General features: G+C 46.0%; 1 protein-coding gene across 6 annotated transcripts in view; it reads left to right on the forward strand.

Annotated features, from left to right (window-relative positions):
* si:ch211-26b3.4 (connector enhancer of kinase suppressor of ras 2) overlaps positions 1–15,233 on the forward strand; it is an 824,630-nt gene that overhangs the window by 698,276 nt on the left and 111,121 nt on the right. For all 6 annotated transcript variants that reach the window (XR_005457712.1, XR_005457711.1, XM_038775303.1 and 3 more), the window contains 2 exons: positions 2,849–2,883; positions 11,354–11,402. Coding sequence is in view for 4 of the 6 variants with exons in the window: in XM_038775303.1 (XP_038631231.1) it covers positions 2,849–2,883; positions 11,354–11,402 (84 nt within the window). In the remaining 2 variants the exon portion in view is untranslated. The remainder of the gene's footprint in view (positions 1–2,848; positions 2,884–11,353; positions 11,403–15,233) is intronic.

Consider the following 15,233-nt stretch of genomic DNA (forward strand, 5'->3'; position numbering starts at 1 on the left):
GCATGGCAGATGCAGTAGCATGTGGGTAAATGTGTATAAATCCACTTTGGTAGCAAAAACAGGACGGCAGATTATTATCTGAATGGCTAATGGTTTTGAGAGGGGACTGCAACAAGGCCTGGATGTCCTCTCACACCAATTGCTGAGCACAGTAAGAAGTCTTACAACACCAGTTTAAAGTCCAACAGGTTTGTTTCAAACACGAGCTTTCGGAGCACGGCTCCTTCTTCAGGTGAATGGAAGGTGAATGGAGCCTTTCCATTCACCTGAAGAAGGAGCCGTGCTCCGAAAGCTCGTGTTTGAAACAAACCTGTTGGACTTTAACCTGGTGTTGTAAGACTTCTTACTGTGCTCACCCCAGTCCAACGCCGGCATCTCCACATCATGGCTACCAATTGCTGAAGGTGAGCATACAGGTGCAGCAGGTGGTGAAGAAGGCTTATGCTGTGTTGACCTTCATAGCAAAATAATTTGAGTACAGGAGTGGGATGCCTTGCTGTACAGGGCCTTGGTGAGACCACACCTGGAATATTGTGTGAATTTTTGGTCTCCTTATCCGAGGAAGGATCATCTTGCTATAAAGGTTGCGCACAAAGGTACATCAGATGGTGGAACTGACGTAGATTGAGTCGGTTAGGATTATGTTCACTGGAATTCAGAAGAATGAGGGGGGGATGGTATCATAGAAACCTCTAAAATCCTAACAGGTCTAGACAGGGTAGAGCAGGAAGGATGTTCCCGATGGTGGGGGAATCCTGAACAAGGTAGTCTTAGTACATGGGTAAACCATTTACGACTCAGTAGTGAATATTCTCCCACAGAAAGCAGTTGAGGCCAGTACATTGTATGTTTTCAAGATGCAGTTAGATATAGCTCTTAGAGCAAAAGGGATCAATGGATATGGGGGAAAATTGGGAATAGGTTACTGAGTTGGATGATCTGTCATGATCATAATCAATGGGGGAGAAGACTCAAAGGTCCGACTGGTCTATTCTTGCTCCTGTTTTCTATGTTTCTAGCTGAATGATGTAAAATGTATGATAATTATTACAAAACTGTTAGTTATTAGAGCATAGCCCTGAGCTCTCAGCTGTAGAGGTTATGCTCTGAGGGCGAGTGGAGTGAGACGAGACTATACGGTCACCCTAGTTCTCCAATCTTCAGTCACCAAGGGCGTGGCTCTGGACACGGGGCATGAAATCATGGAACTATCCCGAAGATTCAGTTCAGAAATGTGAGCTTCAACAGGCCGAATGGCCCTTTGCCTGTGCTCAAATGTTTTCATTTATTCTTGCATAATAAACTAGCTTAGAAACTGCTATCATCATACAAGTGCTTAATTTTTCTGTCAATCTTTAACAGGAGACTATTAATCTATTTAAAATGAGTGGGTTAATGCCTCCACAAAAATGTGAGAGAAAGTACTTCAGTACAAACCCTGGGAACCTGACTCTCAGTAATTTCCAAGCTCCAGTCTGGAACTAGTGCAAATCACAAGTATAAATGTCAAATCTGCCAACCAAGGACCCTTTAGTTCTCTCGGGGTTGCATGGCCTTTTTAAAAAAATGTCATCCAATTATCGTAAGGATTCAGCCACCTTGAGAGGCTTCTAGCCTGACTGGTTTTCCACTTTGCCTCAATCACTTACTCCCTTGTGTTGAAATAATGAGTGACTTCCAGACTCTTTCTTCCCCTTCTCTTCTTCTCCCCTTCCTCTTCCCCTGTTCTCTTGAACAGGAAGTGTCATCCCTCATTTGGATCCCTTACTCGTTTCCGAGGAAATATTCTCAAATCACCCCTCCACATGTGGTGGAACGTACTTCTCTGTCAATTTGGTATAGCAAGAAAAAAAAGAAACATTTTTTAAAGTTTCGTTGAACAGGTTTTAATGATCGTGTTAGTTCGCAGTTTACCTGATTTGTTTCGCGAACAGTTTAGTTAGCTTTCTATCTTTTCTTGCTTAAAGGCAAATCCTAAAATGAAACATTCCTGGATTCGGCATAAGATAAGTAAAAGAGACAAGAAAGTCAGAGCATAGACATTTCCCCCCCAAAGAAACAGTGTTAGGCAGAAAGCAGAATTTGGCGATCGTCGCGATTCAATTCTCTCTCTCCCCCCCCCTCAAGGAAGCGCAGCCCTGCCAGCAGGTTTCCCGGCGAAGTGGGGTGGTTATAATGGGAAATTCTATTGGCAATCGGTGGGAAGATAGAATCCCGCTGCCAGTGAACGGCGCGCGGCTGAGAAACCCGTGGCTGGCGGACCAGAGAATCCCGCCCAGTTTAGTCAATCAAATTTGCAGGATATTGTTCCATTGGGTAAGTTAATTAGGAATTTAAGACTGGAGAAGAGAGTGCTTTCGTGTGACTAAGAGAGCCCAGGCAGCTCGTCTGAATGAATACATGGGGCAGACATTGGTGCATTTTCTTTCAGTTCCGCCCCTCTACAACTCTCACATCAGCCACTGTGGATCTGGCACTGAAAGAGTGAGAACCGGGTCCTGTCGCTATATCACAAGTCTGGAAAATAAAATCGTGGGCGGGGGAAACCCACAACCGCCTGTCACACTAACTACCGACCAAAAATAGATCAAACTCATTGTCAGTGGGACTGAGAGCCAGCAAGTAAACGTGAGCCTGTAGACGTAGCAGGCAAAGTATTTTGCTGTGTTGTTTCAGCTTGCTTAACTACAGTACATGCTGTTCATACCTGCAGTAGTTTGTGAGCACACATTTCAGGAATGCCAGAACACCCTCGCTGAATGTTTGATGATGGGGAACTGGGTTTGTCTAATTTCTGGGAAAGACTTTAACACTTTTTTTCCCCTCTTTCCATCTTTTCTTGTTGCAGCGAGCAGGGGATTCTATTGTTGGGGAGACAGACAGGTAAATCATTTCCTTCTGATATGTTTCTTGAAATAACGTTGATTGTTGAAAGTGTAAAAGAATCACCTCGATGTGCAGGGCGAGTGTCTGTTAATGCAGAGATATGAAGTTGAGTAAAAACCTGACCGTTTTACTGTTTACATTTGAAGGCGTATTTGAGGTAGGAGGTTACGCTGAACTTTCGGCAACCTCAACCTGGCCTCCAGGAAGGGTTTCCACACCTCGGAGGGAGTGTGATAATTGGTCTCCTGAGTTACACATGCCTTTGGGCGCCCAAGACTGCTTCCCATTGAAATGAGACTGACAACATAACTACCCCAAAGGGGGCAGTCCAAAGTTAACACAATTAAAAAGCAAGTGTCTTCCCAAACAGCCGGACCAGCAGTCAGGCTGTAACGATTGAGTGCTGTGGAGATGGGGCTGGCTGACTGGGATGTTGCAGATGCTTGAAATGCAGTAACGCCCATCTCCCACCCTCCTGAACCGAGCTAACAAGGGAATATCAGATGGGAGCATGAACAGGCCCAACCAATGAATCCCATAGTTAAATAACCGGTGATAATATTCACCATGTGAAGAATGGACACACAGGGGCGGTGCCACCAATGGAACAGGGAGCTTGCAGCATATATATATATATATATATATATAAATATGTGTGTTGATGATTGGATTGGATTTGTTTATTGTCACGTGTACCAAGGTACAGTGAAAATAATTTTTCTGCGTGCATCTCAAACAGGTCACTTAGTACATGAAAAGAAAATACGTAATAGGGCAACATAAGGTACACAATGTAACTACATAAACACCGGCATTGGGTGAAGCATGCAAGGGTGTACTGCTAATCAGGTCAGTCAATAAGAGGGTCATTTAGGAGTCTGGTAACAGCGGGGAAGAAACTGTTTTTGAATCTGTTAGTGTGTGTTCTCAGACTTTTGTATCTCCTGCCCAATGGAAGAAGTTGGAAGAGCGAGTAAGCCGGGTGGGAGGGGTCTTTGATTTGGCTGCCCGCTTTCCCCAGGCAGCAGGATGTGTAGATAGAGTTAATGAATGGGAGGCGAGTTCGTGTGATGGACTGGGCTGTGTTCATGACTCTCTGTAGTTTCTTGCGGTCCTGGGCCGAACAGTTGCCATGCCAGGCTGTGATGCAGCCCAATAGGATGCTTTCTATGGTGCACCTGTAAAAGTTGGTAAGAGTCAGTGTGGACATGCCGAATGAGGCTGACAGACTCTAATTTAACCTGCTGAAATAAGATACGGACAGCTTTCAGGAGAAGCACTGCTTCTGTGGCAGGCAGAGGCAGGACCACAATCTCCTGGTTCCCCCCAGCCCCCTAATCTCGATCCCCATAAAAAGACCCCATGAATCAGATTCCACCCTCCATCACCCCCCCCCCCCTCCCCCCCACAACCCCTCATCTACCCCCTGCATCCTCCAAGCCAGAGATTGTGATTGGACCCATCTGTTCCTGTGGCTTGCTCTTGAGTCCTGGCCAGCTGGCTGAATCTCCATGGGAACCCGTCAAACCCAAAATAGAAAAGCTGTGGAGTTAAAACTGGCACCTGGAGTACCCAAGATTGGGGGAGGAGGATTGAGCCACATTGGAGGAGCTGGTAGGGAGTAGGAGATAAAGGAGGCAATTGGGAGGATGCAGTCGAGGAAGTGGCAGGACCAGATGGGTTCCCAGTGGAGTATTATAAGAAATTTAAGGACAAGTTGGCGCTGCTGATGGTAGGGATGTTTGAGGAGACGATAGGGAAGGGGGTGCCAGAGACTTGAAATGAAATGAAAATCGCTTATTGTCACGAGTAGGCTTCAATGAAGTTAATGTGAAAAGCCCCTAGTCGCCACATTCCGGCGCCTGTCCGGGGAGGCTGGTACGGGAATCGAACAGTGCTGCTGGCCTGCTTGGTCTGCTTTAAAAGCCAGCGATTTAGCCTTGTGAGCTAACCCAGCCCCTACTTTGGGGCAGGCCTCAATTTCCTTGCTGCTGAAGAAGGATAAGGACCTGACAGCGTGTAGGCCTATATCACCACTAAATGTGGATGCAAAGATATTGGCGAAGGTTCTGGCAGACAGATTGGCCTCCCGAAGGTGATAGGGGAGGACCAGGCGGGGTTTTGTGAAAGGGAGGCAGCTATTCTCGAATATTAGGAGGGTGCTAAATGTAGTTATGACGCTGAGGGAAGGGAGACAGAGGTGGTGGTTGCGCTGGATGCAGAAAAGGCATTTGATCGGGTAGAGTGGGGGTATTTTATTGCGGTGCTAGATCAGCCCGAGATTCACAGAGTGGGTACGGTTATTATATAAGGAACGGAGGGCGAGTGTCTGCACAAACTTTTCTCTGCACCGGGGGACCAGGCAGGGGTGTCCTATGTTCCCCTCTGTTATTCACAATAGAGATTGAGCCTTTGGCCGTCACACTGAGCAGCTCGGGAGTGAGGAGGGGAATACTGCGGGGGGGGGGAGGGGTTGGGGGGGGGGGGGGACATAGGGTGTCTTTGTACGTGGATGATTTATTACTGTATGTGTCAGAGCCAAGTGCGTTGATGATGGGTATACTGGACCTTCTCCGAAGGTTTGGGTCATTTTCAGCGTATAAATTAAATTTAGACACAAGTGAATACTTTGTGATGTCCCGGCCGGGGGTGGGGAGGGGGGCGGGGCGGCTATCATTCCGTAGGGTGGCAACCCACTTTAGATATCTGGGGGGTGCAGGATGCACAGCACTTACTAGCTTAGTGGGGAGCGTGAAGGCAGATTTGGTGAGGTGGGATAGTCTGCCTTTGTCGCTGGCAGGTTGGGTCGAGGCGATTAAAATGAATGTGCTGCTGCGTTTTTTGTTTGTCTTTCAGTGCCTGTCAATCCTCTTGCCAGAGGTATTTTTCAAGAAGGTGGATGCGTTGATTACCTTGTTTAGTTTTGGGGTGGAAGGTAGCCAGAGTTAGGAAGGTAGTTTTGCAGACCGGATGGCAGGCAAGGGGGGGGGGGTTGGGCCTCCCAAATTTATTGTACCATTATTGGGCGCCGACTGCCAAAAAGGTGAGCAGTTGGGTTGGAGGTCGGTCAGCCCAGTGGGTTAGAATTGAGGAGAGTCCGGGCAGAGGATCGGGGCTGAGGGCATTAGCAACAGCGCCCCTGCCGATGGCTCCAGGTAAATATTCTGAGAGTCCGGTGATGGTGGGAAAGCTGAAGATTTGGAGGCAATTGAGGCAGCATTTTATGTTATGGGCGGGGTCAAGAGAGATGCCAATTAGGGGAAACCATAGGTTTGAGCCATGGAAGTTGTATGGGAGGTTTTGGAGATGGGAAGCCAGGGCATTAAAAGACCTGTCCCTGAGAGGTTGTTTATCGAAGCATGAGGAGTTGGGCGAGACATATGGACTGGGGCAGGGGGAAGTATTTAGGTACCTGCCGCTCCGAGACTTTGCCAAGAAGGAGGTTCAGAGCTTCCCGGAGGTGCCGGCCCCCAAATTGTTGGAAGAGGTATTGACGGCAGAGGGAATGGAGAAGGGGGGGTGGTGTCGGCAATCTTTGGGAGGTTTTTAGGGAAGGATAAGATATCCTTGGAGGGGATTAAAGCCAAGTGGGAGGAAGATTTAGGGGAGATTATGGAGGACGGTCTGTGGTGTGAGGTGCCACGAAGAGTGAAAGCCTCAACCCAGTGCGCGAGGTTGGGGCTGATACAGCTGAAGGTTGTGTATAGGACGAGGTTGAGCCAACTCCCACATGAGTGCTGTGGGAGGAGCCTTGCAAACCATGTTCACATGTTTTGGTCCTGCCCGAAACTGGAGGGGTATTGGAGGGAGGTTTTTAAGGTCATCCCGGGGGTGATGCAAGTTTGGAACTAGGGCCTATAGAAGCCATTTTCGGGGTGTCGGACCAGCCTGGGCTGCAGGTGGGTGTGGGGGCAGATTTTTAGCCTTCGCCCCGCTGATTGCCCGGAGGTGGGTCCTGTTGGGATGGAGGTCAGCTTCTTCGCCCTGTGCCCCGGCTTGGCGGGGGGGCGTGCTGGAGTTTTTGTTGCTCGAGAAGGTGAAGTTTGAGTTGAGGGGAAGGATGGAAGGGTTCTACAATTCATGGACGTTGTTTATCATACACTTTCAAGAATTGGATGCCATTGAACATTGGGGGGGGGGCGGTGGGGAGAGGGCTTTTTTAGGGGGTTGAGCACATTGTTTATGAGATGACCATTGATTCTCTTTTGGCCTTTTGGTTTTGTTGTATTTAGAATGTATGGGTGATATTTGGGTTTGTATGTTGAAGAAGATGCTGGTTGGGGGAATTGATACTCTATTGGTTATTGGTGGTTATCTTTTTTTGTGTATTTGATGAAAATGTGGAAAATGAGAATTTTAAAAAGGTTAAAATTGGCATGATAGATCAAATGGCTTCCTATGATTCAGTGACAGCAATACCAGGTAGTTCAAGGGGAAATCCTGGACTAAATCTTGATGGGACAAGAAGTTACCCAATCAAAACAGAAGATGCTGGACTAACTCAGCAGGATTGGCCGTATCGGTGACTCATACAGACTGGAAACATTAACTCTGTTTCTCTCTCCACAAATGCTGCCAGATCTGCTGAGTTTATCCAGCATTTCCTGTTTTAATTTCAGATTTCCAGCAACTGCCCTATTTTTCTCTTGTATCGGCACCAAATCAACCCTCTTGTCACGGGTCCTTGTGCAGTGTGAATTTGACGGGCAATACCTTCCAGTTGTTCTTGCTGGTGGGATCTTCCTGACCTGCCTAGAGTGTACCGCTGCAGGTTATCACCATGCCGTTGGGAAATTCCATTTTCAGGCAGAAGCCTTTCTCCCCTGGTTGTCGATATTGGTGTGAGGGCAAAACAAAGTGACGCTGATGATAACCTGCCCACTGGGTGCATATGATGCAGACTCTCGCTTACTCAAAATGGATAGCAGCAAAACTCAAATACACCCCCAACATTTTCTATTTATTAAAGGTGGACATTTTGGGCCAGAGTTTCTGTGATTTTTTTTTTAATGTGTACCCTTGATTGGCTAAGTTTGACCCTGGCCTTATCTTTCCCAAAGGTAACTCTTATATTTCTGTACATTTAGCTTTAGCACATCAGGCAGGGGATGGAATCGTCCCATCCCTACAGAACCAAGTTAGGAGGTGGGACTAGAGCAAATTTGGCAATTAGCGCATCAGATTAGTTGCCTACGGTGTTTTCACCTTTGAGAATCTTGCCTGAGGTGGGGTCAATGTGATAGTCACCAGCCACCCATCAATGGTGGATGGTCTGTTAGGTCCATAAAGAGACCATTGGGAGATGTGGTTATGAAACCTCTGGGATCTTGCTGACTGCAGATGGTCTCTTCAATGAGACCGAAACCCGATCGGTAAATGAGGCTGGCCTGCCAATGGCAGGCTGAGGGCCATTGGCACCTCCGCTTAATCCTTCCAGCACGGGGGCTGCTGGGATGAGAGGGCTACAAACCCTCCACAATGGTGGTTAGACAGCTGTGGCCATAACTGATTTTGAGGTTGCCTCCATTTTGAAGTGCCCTCACGTTCTCTTGCTTGACTCAACGGTGCCCACCTTTCCCAGTGGCCATCTGGAACATGACGGCGGTCCTTAAATTACAGCTGAATGGGCGGGGCGGCCTCTTAATTGGCCACCTCTCAGAAACACTGTACAGCCAGCCACCACCAGCAGGGTCGGGATTAGCACTTGTTCCCGACTGCATAAAGTTTTCAAGGACCGTAAAATTCCATCCCTGATCTGCAATCTTTTAAAGTCAGGTGTAATCTTTTAAAGTCAGGTGGAGTTGCACTTAATTTACTCGCAAACCACTTTCCCCCAACAAAATCAAAAGAAATCTCCATTTTATAGTGTACAGAGCTGCAGATATATAAAATAATGCAAAAGAAACAGATTAAATCTGTGTCATCTGAAAACACATCTCCGAGTCCAGCCTAGGGGGGGGAATTGAAACATTTGCAAATAATAAAAATAGCCTGAAATAGGTACAGAGCTCCAAATTTCACTCTGATTTCTCATCTATATTTTGCTGATCATCTTTCCTTTACAACCAGTGGAATTCAACATGAAATTAGATATTGATTTGCCTGATGTGGTTTTGTAATGGGGTTTGGAAAAGATAGAATTGTAACCAACAGCTGAGGCAAATGGACAGAGATCAAGCTTCAGCTTCAACCTCATGCATCAGTTGGTACGTTTTGTGTCTCAGAGCATTGATCAACGAGTAAATTATATTTATTGCATTATCACCCATTTCATTACGCCTCCTCATATAAGGCCAGGCTTGCTTCACTTACTGAACACATTAACTTGACTGACCTGCTGAGGGTCTCCAGGACCTTGTTTTTCTTTGTTTGCTTCAGATTTTAAACATCAGCATTCCTTGTTTTTGCATTACAACTTACATTCTTCTCTCTCTGCTCTACTCTGATAGAGCTGCTAAATATTAACTAGGATTTGAACTTCTGCTAAACTAATAAGAGAGAAATTTTAGACAGCATTGTTGAGAATTTTGTGAGCACAGCACAATTTCTGGGCCAATTTCTCTGTAGCGGTAATACATCCAAATAATGACATGTCACAGTCTGATAAAGTATTTTTTAAACATTTGCACGCTACTCTGCTGACTACTCCCAGAATTGAAAGGTGCCAGGAGAAGTTGTTACGGCTGTTATTAAAACATTTGTGACCCTAGAATTCATAAACAGCTTAACAGGAGTAGACAAGGAGGTGAACCTACTTGGTGAACTTTCATAAATCACTCTCTGCACCATATGTTAGGTAGGGAGCAAAGTGATGGAGAGGGTGCAGTGGACGTTTACTAACCTAATCTATTAACTGTAGATTTCAGCTACATGGAGACGCTTAAATTGAGCTGTTTGAAATGATGAGGGTGTTGCTAGAGTAGATAAGGAGAAAATGTTTCAACTGGCAAGGGAGTTGTTAGCCACCAGACACACAGATTTAAAGTAATGAGCTCAGGTAAATGTGACATGGGCACGATTTAATGGCCTCATAGCACCCAACATGGTGACGTGAGGAGGCTATTGAATCTCGTTGAACCTCTCGCAAGATTTGCGATGGTTGAAATGCATCGCAAGATTTAACGAGATCTCGTGATCTGGATCTCGCCCTCGCTGGGCGGGATACAAATTAACATATTTAAATTAGCCATTAGCTGCAACATGACTTGCCAATTTTTATCCTCAATGCTCGACCGATGAAGGCAAGTATGCCGTAAGTCTTCTTGACGACCTTATCCACTTGCCTTGCCACTTTCTGTGGACCATACACCCAAATCTCTCTGCCTGTCAATACTCCGAAGGGTTCTGCCATTTATTGCATACTTCCTATGTGTATTAGACTTTCCAAAATGCGTTACCTCACATTTGTCCGGATTAAACTACATCTGCCATTTCTCCACCCAAGTCTCCAACCAATCTATATCCTGTTGAATCCTCTGATAATCCTCATCACTATCTGCAAATCCACTGTGACATCCGCAAACTTAATAATCAAACCAATTACATTTTCCTCCAAATCATTTATACATACTACAAACAGCAAAAATCCCAGCCCTGATCTCTGTGGATCGGCACTAGTCACAGCCCTCCATTCGGAAAAGCACCAAAATATCCACTGATATCCTCTGTCTTTTATAACCGAGCTAGTATCCAACTTGCCAGCTCACCTCTGATCCCGTCTCACCACCTTTTGTACCATTCTGCCATGAGGGACCTTGTCCCAAAAATCCATAACAGGGCTAACCCACTGCGTGGTGCACCGTGCTGCCCTGACATCTGCAAATGTTAACTGACATTTCAGAAAGGAATCGGTTAAATTATTAGTCTTGGTCTGTGTGTGCCTTGAATGTTGTTCCATCCAGTTGGCATTTGTAGTGAAATTGTGAGGGGCTGCAGCTTTCAAGAAAGTTAACTCCGTGTGTCAGTAATTCTGACTTCGCATTAACTGTATGTTTGGCATTCCTGCTTAATAATAAACATTTACCTGAAAGAGCTGGAAACATTCAGCAGATCAGGAAGCATATCTGAGTCATTCAGTCATTTAGTCGCTGCTTCAGGACTTAAAACCCCTGATCGGAACTGGTTCGATCACAACCTATTGAGTGACAGAGCTTTTATTTAAGAACCCTCGCGGTTCTTAGTTGCTAACGTGATGACTGAACAGATTGCCACATTATTTGACTCTACCCTGCAGCTTTCCTGCTTTTTTTCCAGTATGGGTGAACAACATTTAACAAAAATGATTACTCTGGGTAGTTGTCAAAAGCACAATCAAACCACAAACAGCCTCACCGTACATCAAAGTGGTGAAAATGTCATGTGCAATTCAGTTAATAATGCATTCCTTCAATGGAAAACACAATAGAATAGCTTCTTGCTCACCTGGAGATAATTCTCTACAAAGGCGCTGTTATCTCTTTTTACACAGGTATACAAGCGCTGGCATTGACAGACACGGTGGCACGGCAATGAGGAAGGTAAGGCCTCTAAAAACTATTCTCTGCACATCATTTGTGACATCATAAACCACCAGAATAATATCATCTCTGCCCATTGTAACGTTGATGCTCTGGGCAGCGGATTATTGCTTACAAATAACTGACTCAGTAATAAAAATACACTAATTGACATTTTTCCACAATTTGGTACATTTATTTTGCTGATTTTTGGGCAACACTTTGGAACATTCCATCACACCGGAAGATTACTGAGTATCTTTGATTGACAAAGTCACAAAATTATGTTAATCTTGTTCCGAAGTTAAAGTAAATTCCTCAAATCAGACTTTCACTCTCTCTCCTGCCCTGGATCATTGACACTTGTGGTACAGCTTCTATTTCTTCAATTGCGTGTGACATTGCTTGGTGCCTTTCTGAAATTGGATTCTAAATATGGAGAATTGTTTCTGTGGATTCCTGTGAAACTGCTATGAAGTGGCGGGTTCTGAACCCGGGGTGGGGAAGGAGATGTGAAGCTTTGTGGTGTGTAATCAATTGCCTTGGGGCAGGTAATTGTGTGAGTGCCAACTGAGCAGTGTGCTCAGCATTCTTCAATGTTGAGCAGTGCATTGACTGTGTAGGGAGTTGGCATAAGTCTGCATGGCGACGTTAGAGGCAGTGCTAAGCCAAGACATTTCTCCCAGCCCCTGATTGCTCCAGTGTAGGTATGTGCATACAGAAATTGTGCACATACAACAGAAGCTTCTGATTGTGGTCAATGAGAAAATTACATTTGCAATGAGGCTCTTTTTTTTTTACAGAACTGGTGATGCGCTCAGAAATGTCTCCTTCCTGATAAACCAGAAAGCTGACCTTTGATCCTTAAGCGATGAGAGACATATGGGGCTGAATTAAACGGGGGGAGGGGGTGCCTTGGGCCCTGCATCCCCTCACTAAAAAAAAATCAGGGAGAAGCCTGCCAAGGACGAAGAAAGGCTGCGCCTCAGTTATTTAATATCCAGTTGCCAACCTATCAGATGTAGGTGTACTGGTTGCTCCGGTTGGAACAGAGGCCTTTTTTTCATTCATCCAGGGGATGTGAGCGTCGCTGGCTGCACCACATGTGCCCATCCCTAATTGCCCTTGAACTGAATGGCTTGCTGGGCCATTTCAGAGGTCATTTAAGAGTCAACCACATTGCTGTGGATATGGAGTCACATGTAGGCCAAACCAAGGGGGGAGGGCAAATTTTCTTCCCTAAATTACATTAGTTGTTTTTTTTTATGACAATCAACAATGCTATCAAGGTCATCATTAGACTTTGAATTCCGGATTTTTTTTATTGAATTCAAGTTTCATCGTCTGCTGTGGTGGGATTCAACCCTGCGTCCCCAGAGCATTACCCAGTGTCTCTGCATTACTGGTCCGGTGACAATACCACAACGCCACTGCCTCCCCATTGTCGGCCCTTGCTGCCTGGTGTGTTGGCTTGTGTAGGCTTGAGAGATGAACAGACACTTCCAACACAGATGAAGGTTCAACTCAATTTTATTAACTACTGCTAACTAATTAACACACGACGACTGTGGGTCTAAATAATGCTAACTTGAACTAGAGACCTAAGCCTTGTCCGAACCAGTTGATTCTCTCAGCACGTGTTGTAAGTCTGTGCTGGGCTGGATGAGTTCCTGTTACACTCAGAGGCAGCACCCAGAATGAGCGGGAACCGTGGTGCCCTCTGCTTTCATAGTGTGTGTATTCTAACTGGTGATTGGCTGCGGTGTTTGTACATGTTGATTGGTCCCTGTGTGTGTCCATTAGTGTGTGTCTGCACCATGATATATTAATATATATTATGACACTGCCCATTGCCAGTAATGTCCTCAAACGATGAGTCGACGAGCTGCGATGAATCGGAACTTTGTAGGGGTCAGCACAGTGGAGGGGTCAGCACAGTGGGTGGGGACCGCGGTTTGTGAGGCCATTGGAGGAATGGCAACCTAGGTGAGGGTTAAACGTTGTGGGGGCCCTCTGATCGACTCGGGGCCAGTTAAGGAAGGATCCACTCTGCTCACCACCAACCTGCCAGCTGGTCGCTTGGGTGTGTGCTACCAGTTCATAAGATATAGGAGCAGAGTTAGACCATTTGGCCCATCGAAACTGCTCCACCATTCAATCTTGGCTGATATTAACCTCATCCCTATTCTCCTGCCTTCTCCCCATAACCCCTATTCTTTATATTAATCAGTACATCGCCTTATTGGGCAGCACGGTGGTGCAGTGATTAGTGCTGCTGCCTCACGGCGATGAGGACCCGGGTTCGATCCTGGCCCCAGGTCATTGTCCTTGTGGAGTTTGCACATTCTCCCCGTGTCTGCGTGGGTCTCACCCCCACAACTTAAAAGTTGCGCAGAGTAGGTGGATTGGCCACGCTAAATTGTCCCTTAATTGTAAAAGAAATAATAAAATAAATTTCTATAAATAAATAAATCTCCTTATTGATCATGCACACCATATTTGTGCTTGCGGTACAGCTGAATGCCGGCCGCAGCATGAGGTTCTTAAATGGAAATTAATTGCCCATTTAATGGTTTCAATTGGCCCAGTGCTGGGCCTGAACCATGTGGTGGGGGTAGGTAAGCAGCGGGCAGACTGCCCACTGGATGTAACATGCCCCCTCCACCTTCAAACCCTCCAGTGGGTTAGCATCACATACACAGATCAATTTTTATAAGAGTGTGGAGATGCGGGGTAGATACTCAGGTTTACAGGGTGCTGTTGGTGACCAACTGAGGACACATTCTTAATACCCAATGGTACAGAGGTAATGAAGCGAAGTCCTTTCCAATCTGATGAAGCTCACATGATCTTCAGGATTAGGATTGGATTTTCAGATTTGACTTTGGGAAATCAGTCTCACCTCGCATGGCCATTCATTCTAATGGTGGTGTTCCAGGAGAAGGTTGCTCCAATTGCAAACTCTGCTGATAGTTCTAAGTTTTTGCTGGTTTGTAGATCGAGCCTTTAATGGGGCATCAGCAACAGGAAGAGCAAAGAGTCATCCTTGATATCTGGTCCCTGGTTGTCACCTGGCCTTTGTGGTACAGCTGAAACTTGTATCTTACCGTCAAGAACATAGTCATGGTCCACTGGTTAGGGTCTTGGTGATATCACCTGGCTGCAATTCTTGGCCCATTATATTTCTTGAGGCACATGCCAGCAATCTACTGGAAGTGTTTCTGTAATAGTTCACTTCACTTTCTACAATGAAAGCCGTTGATCCGAAATGAGTACTGTGTCCCAGAGTTTCCTCCTTCTCCGCCGACCACTCCAGAAGATTCGTACTTGTCTTTGTCCATTCGCTGCCGTGAAAAATGTTATCTTCTTTTTTGAAAAGGCTTGGGACAAAAAGGGAAGGCTTCCAATGTTGGCGCCTTTCCAGCAATTCCATTCTCCCTGGTCACATCATGCGCTGAAGATAGGCCTCCTTCAGGACAATCTTCAGCTCATTGATAGGTAATTGCTTTGAATGATTTTTAATGTTTTTGTACAGTTAGGACATTATAAAAACTGTCACAAACTTTTAAATACTGGTACATCGGTTTCTAAAAGATTGTTGGTGTCTGTCCCTCATTATTAACTCCAGGTTTGCAACCCACCACGCCCCCGACTCCTCTTGCCTGTTTCACACCACTCGGCTCCTCTCCGCAACACCCTTCTCTGCCCCCAGCAGCCTGGCACCCGCCATTCCTCCGACTAGCCTCCTCGTTTCCCCCCCCCCCCCAACTCCATTAACTCCTCAGTCCAACCAATGCTGCAAATATCACTTGCTGGAATTAGAAGATTTTTTTCTTTTCATCCAAAGCTGTT

The sequence above is a fragment of the Scyliorhinus canicula genome, chromosome 17 (genome assembly GCF_902713615.1).
Source record: "Scyliorhinus canicula chromosome 17, sScyCan1.1, whole genome shotgun sequence".
In the NCBI taxonomy this organism is placed as follows: domain Eukaryota; kingdom Metazoa; phylum Chordata; class Chondrichthyes; order Carcharhiniformes; family Scyliorhinidae; genus Scyliorhinus; species Scyliorhinus canicula.